The sequence below is a fragment of the Malassezia globosa genome (genome assembly GCF_000181695.2).
Source record: "Malassezia globosa CBS 7966 chromosome Unknown mgl_sf_10.1, whole genome shotgun sequence".
Taxonomy (NCBI): domain Eukaryota; kingdom Fungi; phylum Basidiomycota; class Malasseziomycetes; order Malasseziales; family Malasseziaceae; genus Malassezia; species Malassezia globosa.
This window is the reverse complement of record NW_001849861.1, coordinates 26277-46102: the sequence shown is the minus strand read 5'-3', so window position 1 is coordinate 46102 and position 19826 is coordinate 26277. Positions and strand designations below refer to the sequence as shown.

Here is a 19826-nt window from a genome sequence, read left to right as displayed (position 1 = left end):
GACGATGAAGCCGATTGATCGGACTTGGGCCGCTTGACATCGTGACGCTTACTATCTTTTCCAACGACTGTCACACCCTTGTTACCAACGAGACTCTTGAGCGCCTTGTCCTTTTCAGTCTTAACATCGCCTTTCCGAGGACCTCCCCGTTGGCGCTCAATGGCTGCCTCCGTACGCTTGATACGATCATTGCGCTGGCGCTTTTCACGACGAAGTTGGTGGTGTCGCTTCTGTTTTTCAGCATGCGATAATTCACTCTTGGCACCTTCCAGAGCCACACTATGTGAGGGTCTTTCGTAAACCTCTTCTGGAGCAAGCATAGTACCGGCCGACATGGTCGTAGGAAGGGCAGATTCAATAGCAACCGCTGGTGTGTTAGACAAGGTCTGAATAGCTGCCTTAGGAGCTTTCGGTGTGTAATGTGCATTGCTCAAAGCATCGAGCTTTGAGAAGAGGGCATCCATGTCAGCAGCGATAGCTGAATGTTCATTATCAAGCTTTGTCTCAGCTTCCGAGCGTGGAGCACTTTCGCCTGCCTCTTCGCCCCGAGAAGCCTGGTACTCTTCCTCATACAGCTCGGCCAGGCTTTTGGAACTCCTGGCGTCCGACAGCTCTAAAACACGCGAAGCTGAAAATGGGACGGCGTCAAGATCCCGTTGTCGAATCACGTCATCAAATTGTCTCTCGAGGATACGACGTTTAATCATACTTTCGATTCCTTCACCATGCTCTTGCGTTTGAACGGGCGCTGACTTGGCAGTTCGTTCGAATTCAAGATCTTCCTCTAGCAAACTGTTGGTAGGTCGTTCCCGTGTGCTGGCTTCTCCCATCAACACCCAGTCTTTCTTTTGCACATTTTCATCTTCATATTGAGCAATCTCTTTAGCCAGTTCAGCCACGCGACGTTCGTGTGTCGACATAGACGTTTCGTTCTTATCCGATTCATCATCGAACAAATCCTGAGCGACTCGATTAGCTGTATCATCGATGCGAGCTTCATTATCTGATTCATTGTCCATACTCTCATCTTCCATGGACTCTTCATTTACACGATCTTCACCCTCCATTTCTTCATCTTCCTCGTCATCGATACGGTCATCATCCTCTTCCTCTTCCTCCTCACGTCCCGTATCTTCCGTATCGCTCTCGCTACTTTCATCCTCCTCTTCCTCCCCACTTTCCGTATCTTCCGCATCGCTCTCGCTATTTTCATCCTCCTCTTCCTCCTCTTCTTCTGTACCATCAGTTAAGAGGCCAGCGGAAGACTGAGGCTTGCATTTCTTGATCGGGCGGACACGCACTTGGTCATGGAAGCGCACGAGGGACTTGCGTGGTGGGGCAGGAGGTTTGTTCTCCACATGAGAAGAACGGGAACTGTTGTTACTCTTTTTCACGGCAGAAACAGGCGGCGGGTCAAAAAAGTCTGTGTAATGGATATCCTCCACTGGTGTGTCGTTATCGTCGCCCTCATCTTGTTCTTCAATGGGAGCGTACAGGTCGATGTTGTCGGAGTCACTCTCATCTTCGTCACCAGACAAATTCGCGCGAGACGTTAGATTCTTGCGCTCCTCTGCTTCTGTCAAACGATTAAACTCGTCAATAGAGAAAAAGTCATCATCTAAGGTTGGGTGCCTAGGCTTAGAGAAAGATGTAGGCGAATCATGGTCTTCCTCCTCTTCCTCTTCTTCCTCGTCATCATCCGTCCCTTGATCGTTCGACTTATTTGGGAGTAGTGCTTCATATAATGCAGGATCAGACACCCCATAAATCTGCATCATTTCTTGCCGTTCTTTTTCTTCCCTGCGCTTGAGTTGCATCTCTTCCGTGTGCAAAGGTTCATAAAATACTTCGTTAGGATCAACGTCACTTAAATCAGAGGCACCTGCGAATCCATGATCAGACACATCGTCCTCATCTTCATCCCACTCGACATTTGCATCATTCTCGCGTGCATACTCTAGGGAATCATCATCGCTACTGCTCTCCTCGTCTTCGTCATCTTCTTCTTCAAGATTTGCCGTGCTCGTAATAACGTGATCAAGTACTCGCGCAATTTTAGCACTCCGCAATTCTAGCTGGCTCCAAATCTGATCGTTTCCCATCCCTTCAAGCACAAGTTCATTAAGCTCAGTCGGAGGAATTAATGGATGGTGTTCGTAAGTAGAGTCATTAAGTTGACCACGTTTACGCTTTCCCATGTTATGATTACTTCTCTTGCTTGGTACGCATGAATCTAATAAGGATGAAATAAATGGTAAGGATTTTTTTTCGTCGATGACACCTAGTCTTGTGAGCAAGTCTTCTCACGACAGTACATACCTCGGTCATAAAGCGACTTTGTGGCACGCTGTGCCAGCTGGAAAAGATTCACATCGCCTGCTGCCAGCAAATGTGGCTCTTTTTGTAGTTTTTGCACTAACGCGTCTTCTGGTGCCAGCATATTCCTTGCCCTGTTAAAGACGACGCAACCTTTCCTAGATAGCTCAGAGCACCTGGCACACGGTCTACAGCCGTCTTAAACGTTGCCAATTTTCCAAGTCATGTGATCTCAACTTTCTAGGACGGCTTGAGCTCACTTACGACTTTACCATCCCGTTGGCTCTATGGAAAATTGCGTACAAACTGAAGAGATAAAACATATGTGACGGGAGTATAAACAGTCTACTCCCATGGCTTTTTGGGGCATTCCATCTTCGACTTACTGGGTAGCTGAGAATTGATCTGAAGGGGAATATCACGAATGCCAGGTATATTAGACTCTTGCCCAGTGGCAATGAGCTCCACAATTTTGTGGAATGACGTGGGATATTGTTCTTGTTGCCCTTCACTGGGCTTGACATCCTTAACATGCCCATTGGGAGTTTGGCCCTGATCTGTGCAGGAGTCATATGTTATTTGTGTTGTATTCTGCTGCCTTTAAACGAATTGGGTCAGGGTTCTTGGATATAATTTTAGAGCTGGTAACGAGACGTACTTCCGCTGCAAGTAGAACTGCACCGCCTGGCCCTTAGCGCGCTCAATGTCATCGACAGATGCGCCTTGATCTTTTAGCTGTCTGACTATGGCTTCGATGCCAGCCTTCAGGTTAAATTATGACAAGCCGTACCTGGAACTCTGGATCTTGTTCTGGTTGACCCTGCAACACATTTGAAGTTGCCATGTTAAAAGAAGTTGAGTGTCAAAACCGTACCTGTGGAGAGATGGGGCGCACGTGATAAATATGGTGCCGCACTTGAGGGTCGTGATGGTGCTGGGACAAGGGATGCACTGACAGCTCAAAGTCTCTCAGAACGATGCACGACTCGCGCCCAGAGAAACACGAGCTTACTGATGAGAACGAGAACGCTGAAAATGCCATGAATAGTTCAAAAAAAGCACGAATCACCCATGATATCACCTTAACAAACGATAAGTTGCGTGCCCGAACGACTATCATAGTACCTGGCATGAACGTTTTTCTGCGCTTGCCATCCGGTATGATGAAGCTTGTCACATTAGAAAAAGGAAAAACAGTTTCCATTGGAAAGTTTGGTAATTTTGATGCAAACAGTATTATTGGTAAACCGTTTGGCCCTACTTATGAAATAAGACCAGACGGGACACTCGAAATCATGCACCAAGCGGTTGCCGAGGCATTAGGTATGTATACTGGTTGTTCTCACAATACATTAAGTTGAAAGCGAGGCGACGAATGAAAATATCTTTGATGATGGCGAGTCGCAGTCATTGACATATGACGACATCAAGGCTCTTAAAGAAGCTGGTGCGACAGGCAGAGAGATCATCCAAAAACAACTTGAAGGGAACAAAAGTTATGAACTGCGCACTGCATACAGCCAAACCAAAATTATGAAGCGTAAAGAGTCAAAGCACCTCAAATATTTTACCCCGCTTGCACCAGATGCATTTCACGTTGCCACGTACAACTTTGAGCGGTGCCCGGAGAAAATTCGCAACATGCGAGCAGACTCTCTCTCTCAATGCCTCTCATTCTCCAACGTCCAAGCAGGTGGCAAGTATTTGGTTGTTGATGGGATTGGTGGTTTGCTTGCAGGTGCAGTTCTTGAACGGATGGGTGGTTCTGGTTCTGTTTATCTCGTACACGACACAGACTCACCACCTGCACTTGAGCTCATGTCGCAGTTCAACTTGACGTCGGCGCATACATCTGGCGTCCTAAAAACACTACATTGGGCTACGACCGAGTCACGATGGACACTCCGTACGTTTTCGTTTCATCTAACGATAGCGTCGCATATGTCAGAGGAGCTATCGCGCGAATACACCTCGGAACGCGAACGAAATCGCGCAAAGAAGAAACGGACTGCTATTGAGGACTTCTTGGCTACACGTCAGCAATTCTTTGAAGGAGAGTTTGACGCGTACGTATGAGCAAGCGGCTTACCACATGTTAGTGCCATCATAGCTTGTCCCTATGAGACATACTCGGTGATTCATCGGATTACTCCCTATCTATCTGGTTCTGCGAATGTCGTCGTGCATAGTCCCCACCTTCAGGTACGTGTGCTTTTTTGACCCTTACCAAAGCCTCTTGTGGAAACACAAGCTCGTTTGCGCGCTAACCATTCATTCGTGAATGTTTCGATTACAGAGCCATGGCTGCGTCGATATCAAGTCCTGCCAGCACGCACACATCCAGACATGACGACATCTGCGAGTGGTGGATACATTCTCCACGCAATCAGAATTCTGGAGTAGTCAGCATCGTGTGCCTTGTCCTACTCTGCCTCCACCAAGTTGAATTCGGACTAATTTTTGTCTTGTGGAATACGTAGTAGATGTTGCATCAGAGTAGCACTTCATATGCGGCAAGAACCCATCAAACATAATGTCCGCACAATCCTTGCCGCATAATTAACCTCGCAACATTACAACAACCCTTGAAGGGCCCTATAAGTTCTAACCAGCGGTTTTCTCTCCTGCTGATTCCCCATCGTGCTCAAGCGTGCGAATTATTCTACACAAATCTCATCTCTTCCTCATCACTTATATATTATAATCGCTGTCAATTTGAAATATTAGGTCGAAGAACTAGCATGACGGAAGCGTTAGCGCCTCGTGCTACCTCGTTACAATGCCGGGAAAACGATGCCGTACTGAATCGACTGTTCGCGTCGAGTCCAATTCTTAGTCACGACATTGCACGATTCACCTCCGATACACCAATGATCGACAGCAATGTTGTGCCTATTAGCACTGGTGAGTTGAAACAAACATATGCGCTTGACAATAAAACGCAGGACGTTTTCTCTGAAATGTCACCACTCGAGCGAGTCTCTACAGGCAATCAATTTGGCTGCTCGACAAGTCATTTACCATCCAAACCCCAACAAAGTTTATGGGGCTCTCAACTTCCTCGAGTTGCACATATTCGTGAGACCAAAACATCGAGCGTGATTTCTGTGCATAATCCATTTGGTCGAAAGCACGGATCTATTCGTATCAAGCCACAAATTTCAAGAGAAGAATGTTTCTCTTTTGAAGATGATACGCCGAATATGCCTGGTAGTCTTCCATGGCGCACTGAAACACCTCTTTGTACAAAAATCGCACATTCCGAATCGTCGAAGAGTAAAGCACCCCCTTTCAGGAAACCACCACCCTGTGTCGTGAACTCACAAGATGTTCACGAGAAAGCGACATCGAAGCACTGTGCTGCAATCCTTGATGCGACCTATTCCAGAGCATTGGATAATCACACAGGCAAAAATCTGGAATTGGGGCAAGTGCTGCCAATCTGCCCTCCTCCAAGGCCACCGAAAAGTTCTTTGCGGCGGGTTCCGACGCTTTTCGATTATTCCACTACGCGTGGTCCAAGTCTGGCCCATGAATGGCAGATAAAGATGATAGAACGTTCTGACATGCAGGAAGCATTTATTCGTACCTCCGATGTCGAGGTGCCTGCATTAATATCTGATAGTGACTCTGAATCCTTTAGCAGTGTCGATGCCTTGTAACGAAGACGATGTTACGCAATAGCAATTTTTTCTTTTCTCCTTGGTGATTAAGACATGTACATTACCCCGCATGGCCCGTGCTGAGCCCTTTTTGTGGTATGTCGGCCGAACCGCGTGTCATGTCCACAGGTTCAGGAAGTGTTGGCTCTCTGGACACGTAGAGCTCAAGGTGGAAGCGAAACGTGCACTTACGATAAAACAAAGCATATCCTGTGGCATTGCGCAGGCACCATGTATGAGGACCGTCGAACAGCTTTAATAAAGCTTGCTGCTGATGGAGTGCTTGATTCTCATGCACCTGAAGAGTCAGAGCCTCAACTTGGTTCAAGCTACGCTCCGCAAGGAACAACACAGGTCGCGTTGACAGCTGACAATCTAGAGCAGATTCCCGAGGCGGAGCATTTAGCTCCAGGAATTCGCCTAGATGAGCCCATACTCAATGAAGTACTGTGCGAACTTCGTATTCCTGTACCTGAAGACGCTTCCAAATGCAATCAATCTATCTTTGGCCTAGAGCACGAGCCAGTGGAGCAAGAAAGTGTACCGCCTGAGCTTGATCCGCGCACATCGGAGTTTCGTCCCGGAATTCCGAGTGCCGGATCTGTGTTTTCTGTAGCTGTGCAGCCCGGTTCACCTAAAAGCGTTACCCTGGAGTCTGGCGATAGGACGCATGATCTCTCTGGTGTGGTCACCTCTTCACAGATATCCTCTCGTATGGATTCGTCTATGGGTGAGAGCGTATCTAATTATCGCTTTACGACTCCTTTCCGGCCTATGAGCATTGGGACGGCGAGCAGCAGTCGGGCCAATTCTGTCAGCGTGGCGAACTCTGAAGCTGGGAGTATCACTAGCGATGCAACGCCCTTCAACGCCGAAGTTCGGGAGCAAGAATTTGCTATAGAACAGCAGAGGATGCGGGAACGCGCAATATCCGGTGGCGAGCTAGGGATTGGTGGCCCTATACCTCCCCATGTTTCTCTTCCACAAGTAAATATATCCCTACCTCAACGCACTTTTAGCTCATCTGCAACCATTGGATCGTCGCCTGCTACATCAGTACGCGATGGAGATCCGGAAATTCCCAGTTCTCCAACGGCAAACAAATTTCGGAGGGTTGTTGACTCACCCACTCCGATGGAGCGACAGAATAATAACCAACTCATTTAACTGCATCCCCGCCCCAGTGTAGAAATTCCCCCCTCCCCCAATATCCACACGTACACTCACCTGAATCACGTGTCGACTCATTGTCTGTGGCATCTCGTGCACTTGTTGTGACACATTAAGGTTAGCGTGCTGACTACACTATGAGACACTGGAGCATTTCCTCAAGTCTGAGGCGTCTTGGGCGTCATAAATCACTGTTGAATTCTATTGCCTGGCAACCTAACTCATTGGTTTCAAATTCCAAACAAGGCATTCTTAGAAATCACCTTGAGCCTAAAGTTCTTGGCCGCCGTCTGAACATGTCTACCCAACGATCTTCCGCGATTGCAACGCACAAGGCGGGAATATTTGGTACGAAAACCAATGCTTGGGATGAATTTGAACTACCTGAAATGGTATCAGAGATACTCAAAGTACCCATGTTTTCTGTCTCGTCAGAATCAATTGTGACTGTGCGCACACCACGACAGTTCTATGGGCTTTTAAAAAACAAAATCATGCAAGCCAAAAGGCGCATCTTTATTTCAACTTTGTATATTGGGAGAGAGGAACGTGAACTTGCCATTTATCTTGGTCAAGCATTAGCAAGGCAGCCCCAGCTTCAGCTTACAATTCTCATGGATGCAATGCGTGCAACACGCGAAAGCCCATCGAGCGTGTCAAGCGCATCTCTTCTGTCGCATCTCGCAGCCATGTTTCCAAATCAAGTTGATATACGTTTGTATGCCACGCCTGCATTGCGTCCGAAAAGCCTCAAAGCGCGTCTTATTGGAAAACGATTCAATGAAGGTCTCGGTCTACAGCACATGAAAGTATATGGGTTCGACGATGATGTGATTATCAGTGGTGCCAATCTATCAAGAGATTACTTTATTCGGCGGATGGATCGCTACATGCTTATTCAAAACCATGAGTCAATTGCCAACTATCTGCATAGCCTTATTCTGCTAATTAGCAGGTTCAGCTACGAGTTGCAATACAAAGGCGATAAACAGCTGATCAACTTCTGCAGAGAGCATATCTTTGACATGGACGATTTTTCCAAAGAACACATGGCACTCAGTCAAAGCTCTTTTCACTTAGGCTGGGATGGAGGGGATGGTCTTCTTCTTTCGGAGGACACTGATGGAACAATCTCTGCAGCTGGTCTTTGGCCATCATCAGAAACTTTTCCAGAAAAAAATTGGAAAGACGTGGCCTCTAAAACATTGCGAGATTTTACAATTCGTTGGCATGAACGAGTAAAAGCGGAACGATCTCATCGGAATGGCGATACAAGGTTGATTCCACTTCTCCAGATGGGGCAGCTTTCTATCACTCAAGAAACAGACATGATACCCCTTTTAACTGACTATCTATCTGCACTTTGCTCACGAATAAAGCCCATGCAAACTAATCTCGCAAGACCTTTTACAACCGTGGATCTCACTTCAGGTTATTTTACACTCTCAGGCACTTACAGATCCCTAGTATTGTCTGACAAGATCCATTCACTCGGCACGACCCCGAGTAGTGTACCGGTCGTGTTTCGTTTGGTTGCGGCGTCTCCTGAGGCTAATGGCTTTTATGGTAGTAAAGGACTGAGTAGCCGCATTCCTGCTGCCTACACGTTTCTGGAAAAAGAATTTTGGAAACAAGTAGTTGCGAAAAGTCTTCATGAGCCTTTGAAGCCGGACGGTGGCTCATCCATCTTTGATTTAACGGATCCAGTTTCTCAGGGCTCCCTAGCACCAGTGGAATTGCGGGAATGGAGCAAGTATGGGTGGACGTACCACCAGAAGGGCATTTGGATCTCTTTACCGTCACACAACAATCAGGCTCTCCAGCCTAGTACAACACTTATTGGCTCTTCTAATTTTGGGTCGCGTTCAGAAAAACTTGATTTGGAATGCACTTTGTTTATGACGACCAAAGCTACGCCTTTAAAGGCTGTGCTTGCAGAAGAAGTCTTAGAAATGCGCGAGTGTGCTCGCGAACTTATGAACTCAAAAACTTTTGATTCCCCCGAAAGAAAAGTCGATATCGTCACACGATTCCTGACCAAACTTGTGAAGTACATGCTTTGATGCTGTCTAATTGTTTGCTAGACCAATTACGAATTAATTGTTAATATTTCTCCACACAACCATCCGTCTTGCTTTCGTAGGTGCGAGTGTTGCACGGAATGTCGCGTAGGAAGCAAGCTCCAGCCCAAGTATCATCCAAGAAGCGAAAGGCTATTGGTGAAGATGAAGAGAATGACAGGCCCGTCGTCATTTCGGAGCATGAGCAGCAAATTTTCAGTGTCGAAATAGGAAATCGTATTGGGAAATGGACTGAGGAATATTCGGAAAGTGCGTGCCATCTACAAAATGCTCATGTTTCTTAGTAGCCGACCATCTCCCACTAGAACTTCAACGTACTTTTATACTTATGAAGGAGCTAGATCAGACAAGCGAAGGTTAGTGACTCTTGTGCTCATGATAAGATGCCAAAGTCGAGCTTAACGCCACATGGAAGCAATTTTTTGACACGCACCATCGATCATTAGAGGATCATTCTTGCTTGACATCTGAGTTGAGTGCAGCAACATGCAAGTCACATTTGCTAAAGATTCGAGACAAATCCCAGCTCATTTGCTCATTGGCTGAGGAAAAACTCGCACTTGCTCTTTCTGCATACGACACTGTGGATCGACAGATTCGTCGTCTAGACATTGACCTTTTAAAAAATGAACGCAGCTTATACGCAGGACTTCGAAAAGAGCTTGAATCTTCCAACTCTATGGAATCCTCAACGTCCAGTACTCCAGTCCCCAAAGACTCTGACAGGTTCTCGCCCTCCGGTCAACTGTTGACATTTTGGAGCGCCCTCATTTCTTTGGATCCACTCGTTTGCCTTGAATACCTAAAAGAGCACATGCAAAGCAATCGAGGAATGCCGCATAATGTACAAGGTCATGAGCGCCCTCGTGACGCCAAACCAAGTTCTCCTAAGACGTCCTCTGACTCTTCTGTGCCTATCGAGCACATAGACGCTGATCCAAGTGAGCCAAAATATTGCTACTGTCAGAGAGTATCATATGGTGAGGTATGTATCGATAAATGAAGTTGGCTAATCAAGTGCAGATGGTAGCTTGTGATAATGATGACTGTCCATGCGAATGGGTACGTTTGGTTCATCCTTACAAGCAGTTCCACATCGGCTGCATTGGCTTGAACCATCCGCCAAAGGGAAAATGGTTTTGTCAATTTTGTGCGCCATCAAATTGGAAGGGCACTGGTGTCCGTGTTCCCCTTGATGCACCTAGACGTCCTGAGTAGAATCCTATGGTAGTCGACACAGTTGATCATGCCCCTGTCTCTTCTTCGCCTCAATGCTGCATCTATCGGCAGTCTCCACTTGTTTCAGACATACACCTTCTAGGCCTTGAAATCGCGCTACGCGCCAGCAGACATGACTAGCGCACGCGTATCACTACATGTTTCTGGCTCCAACCATGTCAGGATTGATGTATCCAACGGAAGAGTCGCGACCAAGTGGCTCGTGTCTTGACTCGGAGAAAGTTGACACTGGATTTATATCGTTTTTCCGTAACTTACCAGCAACTGTACCCGGAACGGTTCGTTTATTCAATCGTCAGGATTTCTATGCTGCGTACGGTGACGATGCTTTATATGTTGCTGATACAGTGTTCAAGACGAAATCCGTCTTACGATACTTAGGTGGCAAATCTCGCGAGGATATAGGACTTCCTTCATGCTCATTAAGTTTGACGGCAGCTAAGAGCTTTTTGCGCGATGCCCTCACAACGAAGCAACTGCGTGTCGAGATCTGGGCATCCACAAGCGGCGATGGGTCAGGCAAACGCGGTAGCACATGGGCTATTGCTAAACAAGCATCACCTGGAAATCTGCAGGAATTGGAGGACCTTCTGTTCTTGCAATCAGATGTTGTTTCAAGTCCTATTGTGCTAGCCTTGCGCATCAAGGTTGAAGATGGTTTAAACCAAGTCGGAGCAGCTTTTGCTGATGCCACAAATCGAGAATTCGGCATCGCTGAATATGCAGAAACCGATCTTTTTTCAAATTCTGAGGTTAGTATGGCTTGCGCGCTAATATTTTCTAGTCTTTAATTATTCAACTAGGCGTGAAAGAATGCGTCTTGCCTACTGATGAGGCTGGCTCCGATTATAACCTCCAAAAACTTCGTTCTATGATTGAAAGATGTGGTTGCGTCATTACAGAGGTTAGGCGTGGTCTTTTTGTTAACAAATCTGTGGAAGAAGATATACTGCGCCTTTTACCCTCCTCGCAACAGGCAACATTGACGTCCAACTTGAACAAAAAGCTAGCTATGACATCTGCATCTGCGCTAATTTCGTATCTTAATTTGTTGGGCGACGAGTCCAATTTTGGCAAGTTTACTCTCTGTTCTCACGATTTGTCCGAATATTTGCGAATGGATAACGCGGCTCTTAGAGCCCTGAATTTGTTCCCAGATCCTCATGGCCAAGCATCGGGCACCAACAAGGGCGCAAGCTTATTTGGTCTTTTAAATCACTGTAAAACAGCCCAAGGTATTCGGATGCTCAACCAATGGTTAAAACAGCCACTGGTGAACTTGCATGCCATCCAAAATCGACAATCAATGTTATCTATTTTGCTTGACGACCCTGAAGCAAGACATCGGCTGCAAGATGATTTTCTCAAATATATGCCTGATATGTTGCGAATTGGAAAACGTTTTCAGCGAGGTGTTGCGACTTTGGAAGATGTGGTGCGCTGTTATCAAGCTGTGATAAAAATTCCGGATCTCACACAAGTGCTGAGATCCATTGCTATTGTATCAGAAGCTGACTGCGCGCTGTTTCACAGCACATTTGTGGCCCCATTGGATGAACTGTACCAGCATCTCGTTAAACTTGTCGAGATGGTTGAAATGACACTGGATTTGGACGAGTTACAGTACCACAATTATGTCATTAAGCCCGAATTCGATGAAACCCTCCGCCTCATTCGAACTAAGCTGGACGTAATTCGCGATCAGCTGGATGAACAGCATATACAGGTCGGCCATGATTTGCGCCTTGATACAGAAAAGAAGCTGCATCTCGAAAATCACTCTTCATACGGCTATTGCTTTCGCGTGACGCGTACGGTATGTGTTATTATGATAGCTTACCATGCAACAGGATGCAGGCGTTGTCAAAAATCGAAACGGATACTTGGACTTGAGTACAGTAAAGGTACGTGGCTTGTTTTTTTTTAGTATTTATCGTCAGGGTGGTTTGTATTTTACGACACCTTCTGTGCGTGAGTTGAACGATGAATTCCGTTCTCTTTCTGAGGACTATGCGAGTACACAAAGCCGGCTCGTAAAAGACGTTATCGACATCGCCTCCTCATATACGCCACCTCTTGAACATCTCAATGTTGTTGTAGCTCATCTGGATGTGATTGTGAGCCTTGCCCATGTATCGAGCAATGCACCAATTCCTTACACGAGACCTGAACTTAGGGAACGCGGTTCCTCCCTCGTCCTGCGTGACTCCCGCCACCCTTGCTTAGAAGTTCAGGATGACATTCATTTTATTCCAAACGACGTGAGCATGGTGCCCAATGAATCCGAGTTTCTCGTCGTGACCGGACCGAATATGGGTGGAAAATCTACGTATTTGCGGCAAATTGGCGTAATCACACTTATGGCCCAAATTGGTTGTTTCGTTCCAGCGGCCGCTGGCGCTCAAATACCGATTTGTGATTGCATACTTGCTCGTGTTGGTGCTGGCGATAGTCAACTCCGCGGTATTAGCACATTTATGGCAGAAATGCTAGAAACTGCCACCATACTCAAGAGTGCAACCAGAGATTCACTTGTTCTCATTGATGAATTGGGTCGTGGAACGTCGACATATGATGGGTTTGGCTTGGCGTGGGCGATTTCCGAGTATATGGTCACACAAATTCACTGCAAATGTGTTTTTGCCACACATTTTCATGAGATGACTAGCCTTGCACGAAAGCTGCCAGGCGTTGAAAACCTTCATGTGGTTGCTCATGTCACCCCCAGAGAAAATGGCTCGCAGTTCGACAAGGACATCACGCTGCTGTACAAAGTTGAACCTGGCTCAAGTGACCAGAGCTATGGTATCCAAATTGCCGAACTCGCCGATTTCCCCGAAGATGTAATTCGGTTAGCGAAGCGTAAAGCTGAGGAACTCGAAGGCATTGAAGATAAAAGAGATATAACACGCATGGATTCGGATGTGACACACAATGGCGTAGCTCTAGTGCAGGAGTTTCTGCATGCATACGAGGACCGCGTGCAAATCACAAAACGACAGCGGAAGGACGACAAGCATGCTCAGCTTGAAGCCCTAGAGTCATGTATGCGTGACTTTGACGAACGTATACGAAACAATGTACGTCAAAAATGAAGCTAATAACCACAGGCATGGACTTCGAATATATTAAACAACTTTTGAGCATGCACAAATAACTTATTGTCTTATTACTGTAGATAAGTTGGCGCGGCAACGTATCGCACAAGTCTGCGTAGCTTGTCAGCACCTACGTCATATTCCAAAGCAAGTTGATTCAGTTTTGTCGGGTCAATTCGATATTCCTCTAATAGGCGCGACAATTCTCCTGCCGATAGACCTGGAGCTATTCCTTCGTTTGACTCTAAATGCTCGTTCTGCACCCTAGCGTGTAGAATTCCAAGCATCGGACCGTCTCGATGCAATGTGTCACGTTTAGTGCGCACTTGAACAGGCCCTAACATGTCTAGGTTACGCTGAAATTGGGGATCGCGTGCATCATCAAGAATAGCTTAGAAATGAGTTCAGGTCCGGAAGTAGCGATGGCACGTACATTTATCTTTAGAAAAGGGAGAGGTACCCTCATGCGACTCTGTGCTCTGAGCAGGTCGTACTGATGTTGTCCTTGGAGGCTTTGACGAGGGGTTTGCATTACTTGATGTCACCCGTGAGCTAAGCACACGAGCCGGCTTGGAGCTTTGAGCGCCCATGAAAGAAAGTTTATCTCTGCCGGACAACGCGCATTATATAAGATAGAGACGCTTGACCTGTGCGGACAGCCTTGCCTCCACAGCGATACAAACACCCATTGCGTCCAACACACACGGGCAGTCTTTAGTCTACCATGAAACCGATTTTCAGACGCGTACGTCGAACAAAGAGACTCACTAATTTGAAAGAAACCCAAGATCCCACCCGTTTCTGAGCCAGAGCTTTCAAATGATCCAACACACAGTGGACAGCTGGATGCCTACACGTCAGTGCGGGGCTCGAATCGTCCTCGTGACCCATATGGCTCTACAAACAGCAGCACTCCGACGGCTGGACGTAATGTAATAGGGTCTTCGTCTCAACCCACTGATGCAGAGCTTTTGGCTGAATACGGAAGTGGATCAATGCAGCAGTCTTATAACCAGTCGACCCCGTACTATCAAAAATCAGCGCCATCGCATTCATCAGCGTACCGTGACCCTTATGCTGTACAGAATGGCATTCAAGGCTTTGATCCTGAAGAGGAAGAAATTCAAGGGTTGAAGTATCAAATTCGAAGCACGAAGCAGGAAAGTCTGAGTAGTACGCGCAACGCATTGCGTCTTGCTCGCGAGACCGAAGAGACGGCTACTAACACTATGGTCAAGCTAGGTGAACAAAGCGGTATGTCTGACAAAGCATAACTAACAAAAAGATACCATCGGTGATACTGAACGAAGTCTTGACATTGCTAAGGCGCATGCATCTCGCGCTGAGGATAATGCTAGACGCATTTCTCAGTTGAATCAGTCTATTTTCCGACCCAAATTTAGTCGGAACAGAAGGGCCAAGCGAGATGCGGAGGAAGCTCGAGCAGTGCAACGTCACATTGATGAACGCCAAGAACGTGAGCTCACACGTGCTGAGATGCTTTCCTCACAACGTCGGGTCGAGGAAACTGTCTCTAACGACAACGTGTTTTCAAAAGTGCGAAACAAATTTACGCACAACAATTCAGAATTGGTCGATCCTAAAGCTCAGCGTGAGCGCTATCAATTCGAAGCCACTGAAAGCGATGATGAGCTTGAAGATGAACTCGATGGCAATTTGGATGAAATTGCCGCCTTGAGCGCCCGTATGAATATACTAGGTCGTGCTATGGGCCAAGAAGTGGACGCTCAAAACAAACGTCTTCAACGTGTGGGAGACAAAACAACCGCATTGGATACACGTATATACGCTGGTACGAAACGACTTGAAACTCTTAGATAGAGTCGAATTCATACTGTCCATAGCCTCATATTTCAATAAATCTAGTGGTCAGCGTCCGGTTTAACGCAACAGAGACTAAACGTACCTCATCAAATGGTCGGGTATCATGAAAGCAACTGTCCCATACGTCTTCAACCACCTTCATTGCCATTTCCTCACTCTTACAAGCCGGATTCCCACGAACAGATAAGATCCCACGTCGCTTCACACAATTTTGATGCTGTTTAGAAAGTGCAAAGTGGCGCCGATTAATTTCGCGTGTCCAATTACAATCTCCTGACAAGGACGCAGCACGAATCTGAAGCTGTTAGTAATTTTTCAGCCTCACTCTCCTTCACGCGTACCTCACTGCATGCGTGGTGTCGCAGATTGCCCCAATCAACCTTGAAGCGACAGTGATCCCACCAATGTATCATTTCATGTGAAATCGTATCCTCAAGATGTGCCTTACTGAAGATACGATTCGCGCACAGTAAGATTCCCGACTCGGCCGTGGGTCTCTCGGGAGGCGACGGTGAGAAACCTCCAGCAATGTCGGGTGGACAAGAAGCAATTAACAGCTTGGGCGGGGTTCCTTGACTCGCAGAATCTTCTCTGGGGGAGAGTGGATTGCACTGAATAAGCGTCAAATGCTTGACCATAAACCGAACCATGGGGCTTGTCCGAAGAAGGTCTTCTTTCCATTGTTCACAACGCCCTCGCGCAATGACATCTTCTCTTGTTTCAGTGTCTGGTGATAGCGGAGACGACACATCGACAAGAGATCTGATAGGATATTTATGTGACTGCAATGCTTGAGAACACCATGTCAACCATCGCACAACGAATGGATCAGCAGTATCGTCAGTCATAGTGTCGCACCAGTTACATGCCACACCAGTGTGGAGTGAAAGTGGAGCGATATACCGCACGGACTGTCGAACGCCATGATCACGTGTATAACTGTACACACGTGACCAATATCGCGCGAAGCATTTTCGTTGTCCTAGACATGCTCCAGGCGAACCAATCCACCTTCCACCGACGTGAGTCCTAGCAAGGTACGCTTGATGAGCGCAACAGTCCGCGCATCTTATCGTCATGGGTCTGCGTGGGATGCGGCAGGCTATTGTATAGCTTCTTTGAATGGTTGCTAACGTGTTTCAGTATGGGTTTCCGCCACAACAACCTCCTCCATAACAATCACTTCCACAAGGACTGGCAGCGCCGTGTGCGGGTCTGGTTTGACCAGGCAGGTCGCAAAAAGAGCCGTCGTAATGCTCGTGCCGCCAAGGCCGCTGCCCTAGGTATGCGTCCGCTCCAGCCTCTTCGCCCAGCTGTGCGTGGTCAGACCCTTAAGTACAACACGAAGATGCGTCAGGGTCGTGGCTTCACGCTCGAAGAGCTAAAGGCTGCTGGTATCCGCAAGGTTGAGGCTCGCTCGATCGGTATTCCGGTCGACCACCGTCGTAAGAACAGGAGCGAGGAAAGTCTCAAGCTCAACACTGACCGTCTCAAGGCATACAAGGAACGCTTGATTGTCTTCCCCCGTCGCACGAAGAAGAGCAAGGGCCAGATGCCTGACATCTCCTCGATCACGACTACGCGCGCTACTTCGGATGCATTCCCTATTCCCGCTGGCATGACTCTTGAGGCTCCTCGTGCCATCACTGCCGAGGAGAAGGAGGGTGAGGCCTTCCGAACGCTCCGTATGGCTCGGGCTATTCACCGTCACGAAGGTGCTCGTCAGGCCCGCCAGGCCAAGCGTGACGAGGAAGCCGCCAACTCAAAGAAGTAACATGTTATTTTGGTTTATGCCATACTTGCTGTCTTAGTTGTGGACTGGCATCGTCATGTATACAGAAAGGATACTCTTTACCCCCCAAAATAAATGCTGTTTGGGCATTCCATACCGCAATTCAATTTGCTTGCCCTACTCGACATAGTATGTTGCGAAAAACTAGCATGAGAAAGGGTGCATGATGAACCTAATACTGCGAAATTCTACTAGGCTGTGAGTGTGTGTTTTATGCCCGTGAGAGTAGTTGTAGTTTTCTCACATGAATTAGCGTATGAAAAAGATCATAACACCATGGGGACGAGTAATTAAGACATAAAGACAGTGGATGAATCTTGCACAAGTCTACGGCAAGCTTTGAAATGGTTACGAGCTTTGTTTTGTTTTTCGTGAACAAGTAAGGACCGCCATATACAGAACCTGAAACTAGCATACGCACCAAAATCTGAGGAATGCTAGAATGGTTCAAAAGGGAGCAGCTTGGTCTAGACTCTTTTAGGCCTTTAAGGCAAGAGCAATCACAATAATAGTATTGATGAACTATACGATAATCTTAATTTATTATTATTTTCTTCTCTGTCGTCATCAGAATGACCACGACCCAAAGGCGCTGTTTGCACCTGTTCCTCTTAATGTGTTAGAAGCTTGGCAGATATTTTTCAAGTAGTCATTGTATGTCTTAAGCTGCATTTGCAAAAAAGCATGATGCTCTTTCAAAGCATTGAGAACAGAATTCAGATTTTTCTCATCCTCTGTGAGTTTACTCAACCCATTAATTTGTGATAGGCACGTAAAGTCAGTATGAATTTCGTCAATCATCAGATCTTTCTGAATGTCTTCATGGAGAATTCGAAGCTCCTCAAGCTCATTCAGCTTTGTAGATGCACGGCGGCCAAGAGCTTCCAAATATTTAATCCCAGATCTTGCTGCGTTCCTCGCCAATTCTGAAAGGTTAGTGGGCCTAGTCCGACAGGAAGTCAGTCTCATTATTTCGACGAAGAGCGTCTTGGTTTCAATGTAAAGTATGTCACTTGATGTCATGTTATTCTCGATCATTAAGGTAGACGCGAGGTCATGCTTTGGAGTTTCCCATCGACTAAAAAGTGCCAAATCAATAGTGTAATTTTCATTCCGCGTTAATTGATTCGGAGATCTACCCAGCTCTTCAATGATTTGTCCAAGATGGGTGCCACGATCTGGAGCCAAAACATTCAAGTATTTCTTCACAAGGGCGTGCATGAAAAATAGCTCATTTATCGAGATGTGAAGTCTCCTGTCGGACTTAGACAGAGCCATGTAATGATGAATCTCCAGTGACCCATAAAAGTCATCCACGTTGCAAAGCGAATTCAGAAACATAGTTAATCGATGGCGATTAATATCTGTGAATGATTTCAAAAGCCTCATCATGCAGCCTTTTTCATGTGATGGATTGTTAACAAGGTACTGCAGCATTTTTGCTACAAGGACCAAGGCGCGATGACCATGCTTGGAACCAGATTCGACGTTGAGCAAGTATAGCTGGGGTGATACGATAGCAACATTTACATAACGCAAGAAAAAGAAAGAACCAATTAAAGAGAAAATAACGTCCGCACAGGCATCGGGGTCTTTTTTTCTAGTGAGACTTTTAATTTGTTTGCAGATCCAGCGAATACCGTATGGCACAAGGTCGACGGAAGTAATAATATCATTCACGACTGCATTGGCGATGTGCATTAAAAAGGAGCTTCGTGCCTCGATTCTTTCTTGCACCATGGGATGATCTAGAGTGACACATTCAGGATTGCCGCTGATCGCACCCTCTCGCACAAGCTCATGTAATACATGCGCAGGATCGAGGTCCAGACTGGTCGGAGTCTGTAAAACCGTATGAACGTGCCTTGATAGTACATTTTTTAAATATGTTTGCCCAGCCCCTCGTCTTGTGTAGGTTGACATCATACGTGAGATAGGCGTGTTGGCTCTCATAACGGTGCTAAAATCATGAGATGTTTTAAATTGAGTAGAGAGCACAAACTGAAATACAGTGAGCAGCAAGTGCTCTTCATATTCATCGCACTGATTCGCATAAATTGTAAACATTACCGTTTGTAGAAACATGTCCATCTCAGTTAGGGATACAAGTGAGCACAATGTTGCGATATGCCTGGGTTCAGTAACCAATATGTGAAAAAGGATGGAATAAAGTTGAAGTCGTTTATCGTCCAAGATGTGACATCGGCACTCATTTTTTCCTACTTGTGGGTAGTCAAATTCATCTAGTGCCATGCGGTTGGCAATAAGTAAGGCGATTCGACTATCGAGATCTCTTATGTCGCTCTCCAGCAAAAAGTTTAGTTTCGACTGTGAGTTTATATTGTGCTTTAACAAGTCAATTCTCTGTTCGAGTTGTCGCTGAACAGATTCATCACAAATCCTCTCACCCTTAAACTGGAGCGATAAGCTCCGGTTAGGTGTGAAAGGAATCGGCGAGAGCGCTGAAGAAACTAGCGGGAAATTTTCGCTAGCAGGATTTCGGGACACCATGGTAGAAGTGACATTCGTTGGCCTCATTGAAATTGTGTAAATACTTGAAACGTAGTCATTTATGTCGTGTTCTCATCATGCTCACACTCAGCCGCACCTATACTAGAAACAC

General features: G+C 46.5%; 11 protein-coding genes across 11 annotated transcripts; 7 read left to right on the top strand and 4 right to left on the bottom strand.

Moving 5' to 3' along the window:
- Positions 1 to 81: 81 nt before the first annotated feature.
- MGL_3584 (uncharacterized protein) lies at positions 82 to 2440 on the bottom strand (the record flags this gene model as incomplete). Its single annotated transcript, XM_001729065.1, has 3 exons — positions 82 to 110; positions 176 to 2281; positions 2320 to 2440. 3 exons carry the CDS (start codon positions 2438 to 2440, stop codon positions 82 to 84), a joined length of 2256 nt encoding a protein of 751 aa, XP_001729117.1.
- A 221-nt stretch (positions 2441 to 2661) lies between these two features.
- Positions 2662 to 3026, bottom strand: MGL_3583 (uncharacterized protein; the record flags this gene model as incomplete). Its single annotated transcript, XM_001729064.1, has 2 exons — positions 2662 to 2873; positions 2975 to 3026. The coding sequence occupies 2 exons, from the start codon at positions 3024 to 3026 to the stop codon at positions 2662 to 2664; spliced, it is 264 nt and encodes an 87-aa protein (XP_001729116.1).
- A 267-nt stretch (positions 3027 to 3293) lies between these two features.
- Positions 3294 to 4719, top strand: MGL_3582 (uncharacterized protein; the record flags this gene model as incomplete). The annotated part of the gene is made up of 5 exons (XM_001729063.1): positions 3294 to 3639; positions 3902 to 4222; positions 4250 to 4382; positions 4416 to 4518; positions 4549 to 4719. 5 exons carry the CDS (start codon positions 3294 to 3296, stop codon positions 4717 to 4719), a joined length of 1074 nt encoding a protein of 357 aa, XP_001729115.1.
- Positions 4720 to 6209: 1490 nt separating this feature from the next.
- MGL_3581 (uncharacterized protein) lies at positions 6210 to 7145 on the top strand (the record flags this gene model as incomplete). The annotated part of the gene is made up of 1 exon (XM_001729062.1): positions 6210 to 7145. The coding sequence occupies one exon, from the start codon at positions 6210 to 6212 to the stop codon at positions 7143 to 7145; it is 936 nt and encodes a 311-aa protein (XP_001729114.1).
- Positions 7146 to 7444: 299 nt separating this feature from the next.
- On the top strand, positions 7445 to 9211 carry MGL_3580 (uncharacterized protein; the record flags this gene model as incomplete). The annotated part of the gene is made up of 1 exon (XM_001729061.1): positions 7445 to 9211. The coding sequence occupies one exon, from the start codon at positions 7445 to 7447 to the stop codon at positions 9209 to 9211; it is 1767 nt and encodes a 588-aa protein (XP_001729113.1).
- A 346-nt stretch (positions 9212 to 9557) lies between these two features.
- On the top strand, positions 9558 to 10447 carry MGL_3579 (uncharacterized protein; the record flags this gene model as incomplete). The annotated part of the gene is made up of 4 exons (XM_001729060.1): positions 9558 to 9585; positions 9613 to 10214; positions 10253 to 10291; positions 10319 to 10447. 4 exons carry the CDS (start codon positions 9558 to 9560, stop codon positions 10445 to 10447), a joined length of 798 nt encoding a protein of 265 aa, XP_001729112.1.
- A 188-nt stretch (positions 10448 to 10635) lies between these two features.
- On the top strand, positions 10636 to 13611 carry MGL_3578 (uncharacterized protein; the record flags this gene model as incomplete). Its single annotated transcript, XM_001729059.1, has 5 exons — positions 10636 to 11220; positions 11253 to 12284; positions 12319 to 12372; positions 12409 to 13548; positions 13579 to 13611. The coding sequence occupies 5 exons, from the start codon at positions 10636 to 10638 to the stop codon at positions 13609 to 13611; spliced, it is 2844 nt and encodes a 947-aa protein (XP_001729111.1).
- Positions 13612 to 14561: 950 nt separating this feature from the next.
- MGL_3577 (uncharacterized protein) lies at positions 14562 to 15408 on the top strand (the record flags this gene model as incomplete). Its single annotated transcript, XM_001729058.1, has 2 exons — positions 14562 to 14820; positions 15155 to 15408. 2 exons carry the CDS (start codon positions 14562 to 14564, stop codon positions 15406 to 15408), a joined length of 513 nt encoding a protein of 170 aa, XP_001729110.1.
- Positions 15401 to 16259, bottom strand: MGL_3576 (uncharacterized protein; the record flags this gene model as incomplete). The annotated part of the gene is made up of 3 exons (XM_001729057.1): positions 15401 to 15421; positions 15494 to 15706; positions 15753 to 16259. The coding sequence occupies 3 exons, from the start codon at positions 16257 to 16259 to the stop codon at positions 15401 to 15403; spliced, it is 741 nt and encodes a 246-aa protein (XP_001729109.1).
- Positions 16260 to 16555: 296 nt separating this feature from the next.
- On the top strand, positions 16556 to 17185 carry MGL_3575 (uncharacterized protein; the record flags this gene model as incomplete). Its single annotated transcript, XM_001729056.1, has 1 exon — positions 16556 to 17185. The coding sequence occupies one exon, from the start codon at positions 16556 to 16558 to the stop codon at positions 17183 to 17185; it is 630 nt and encodes a 209-aa protein (XP_001729108.1).
- Positions 17186 to 17770: 585 nt separating this feature from the next.
- MGL_3574 (uncharacterized protein) lies at positions 17771 to 19741 on the bottom strand (the record flags this gene model as incomplete). Its single annotated transcript, XM_001729055.1, has 1 exon — positions 17771 to 19741. One exon carries the CDS (start codon positions 19739 to 19741, stop codon positions 17771 to 17773), a length of 1971 nt encoding a protein of 656 aa, XP_001729107.1.
- Between the last annotated feature and the right edge of the window lie 85 nt (positions 19742 to 19826).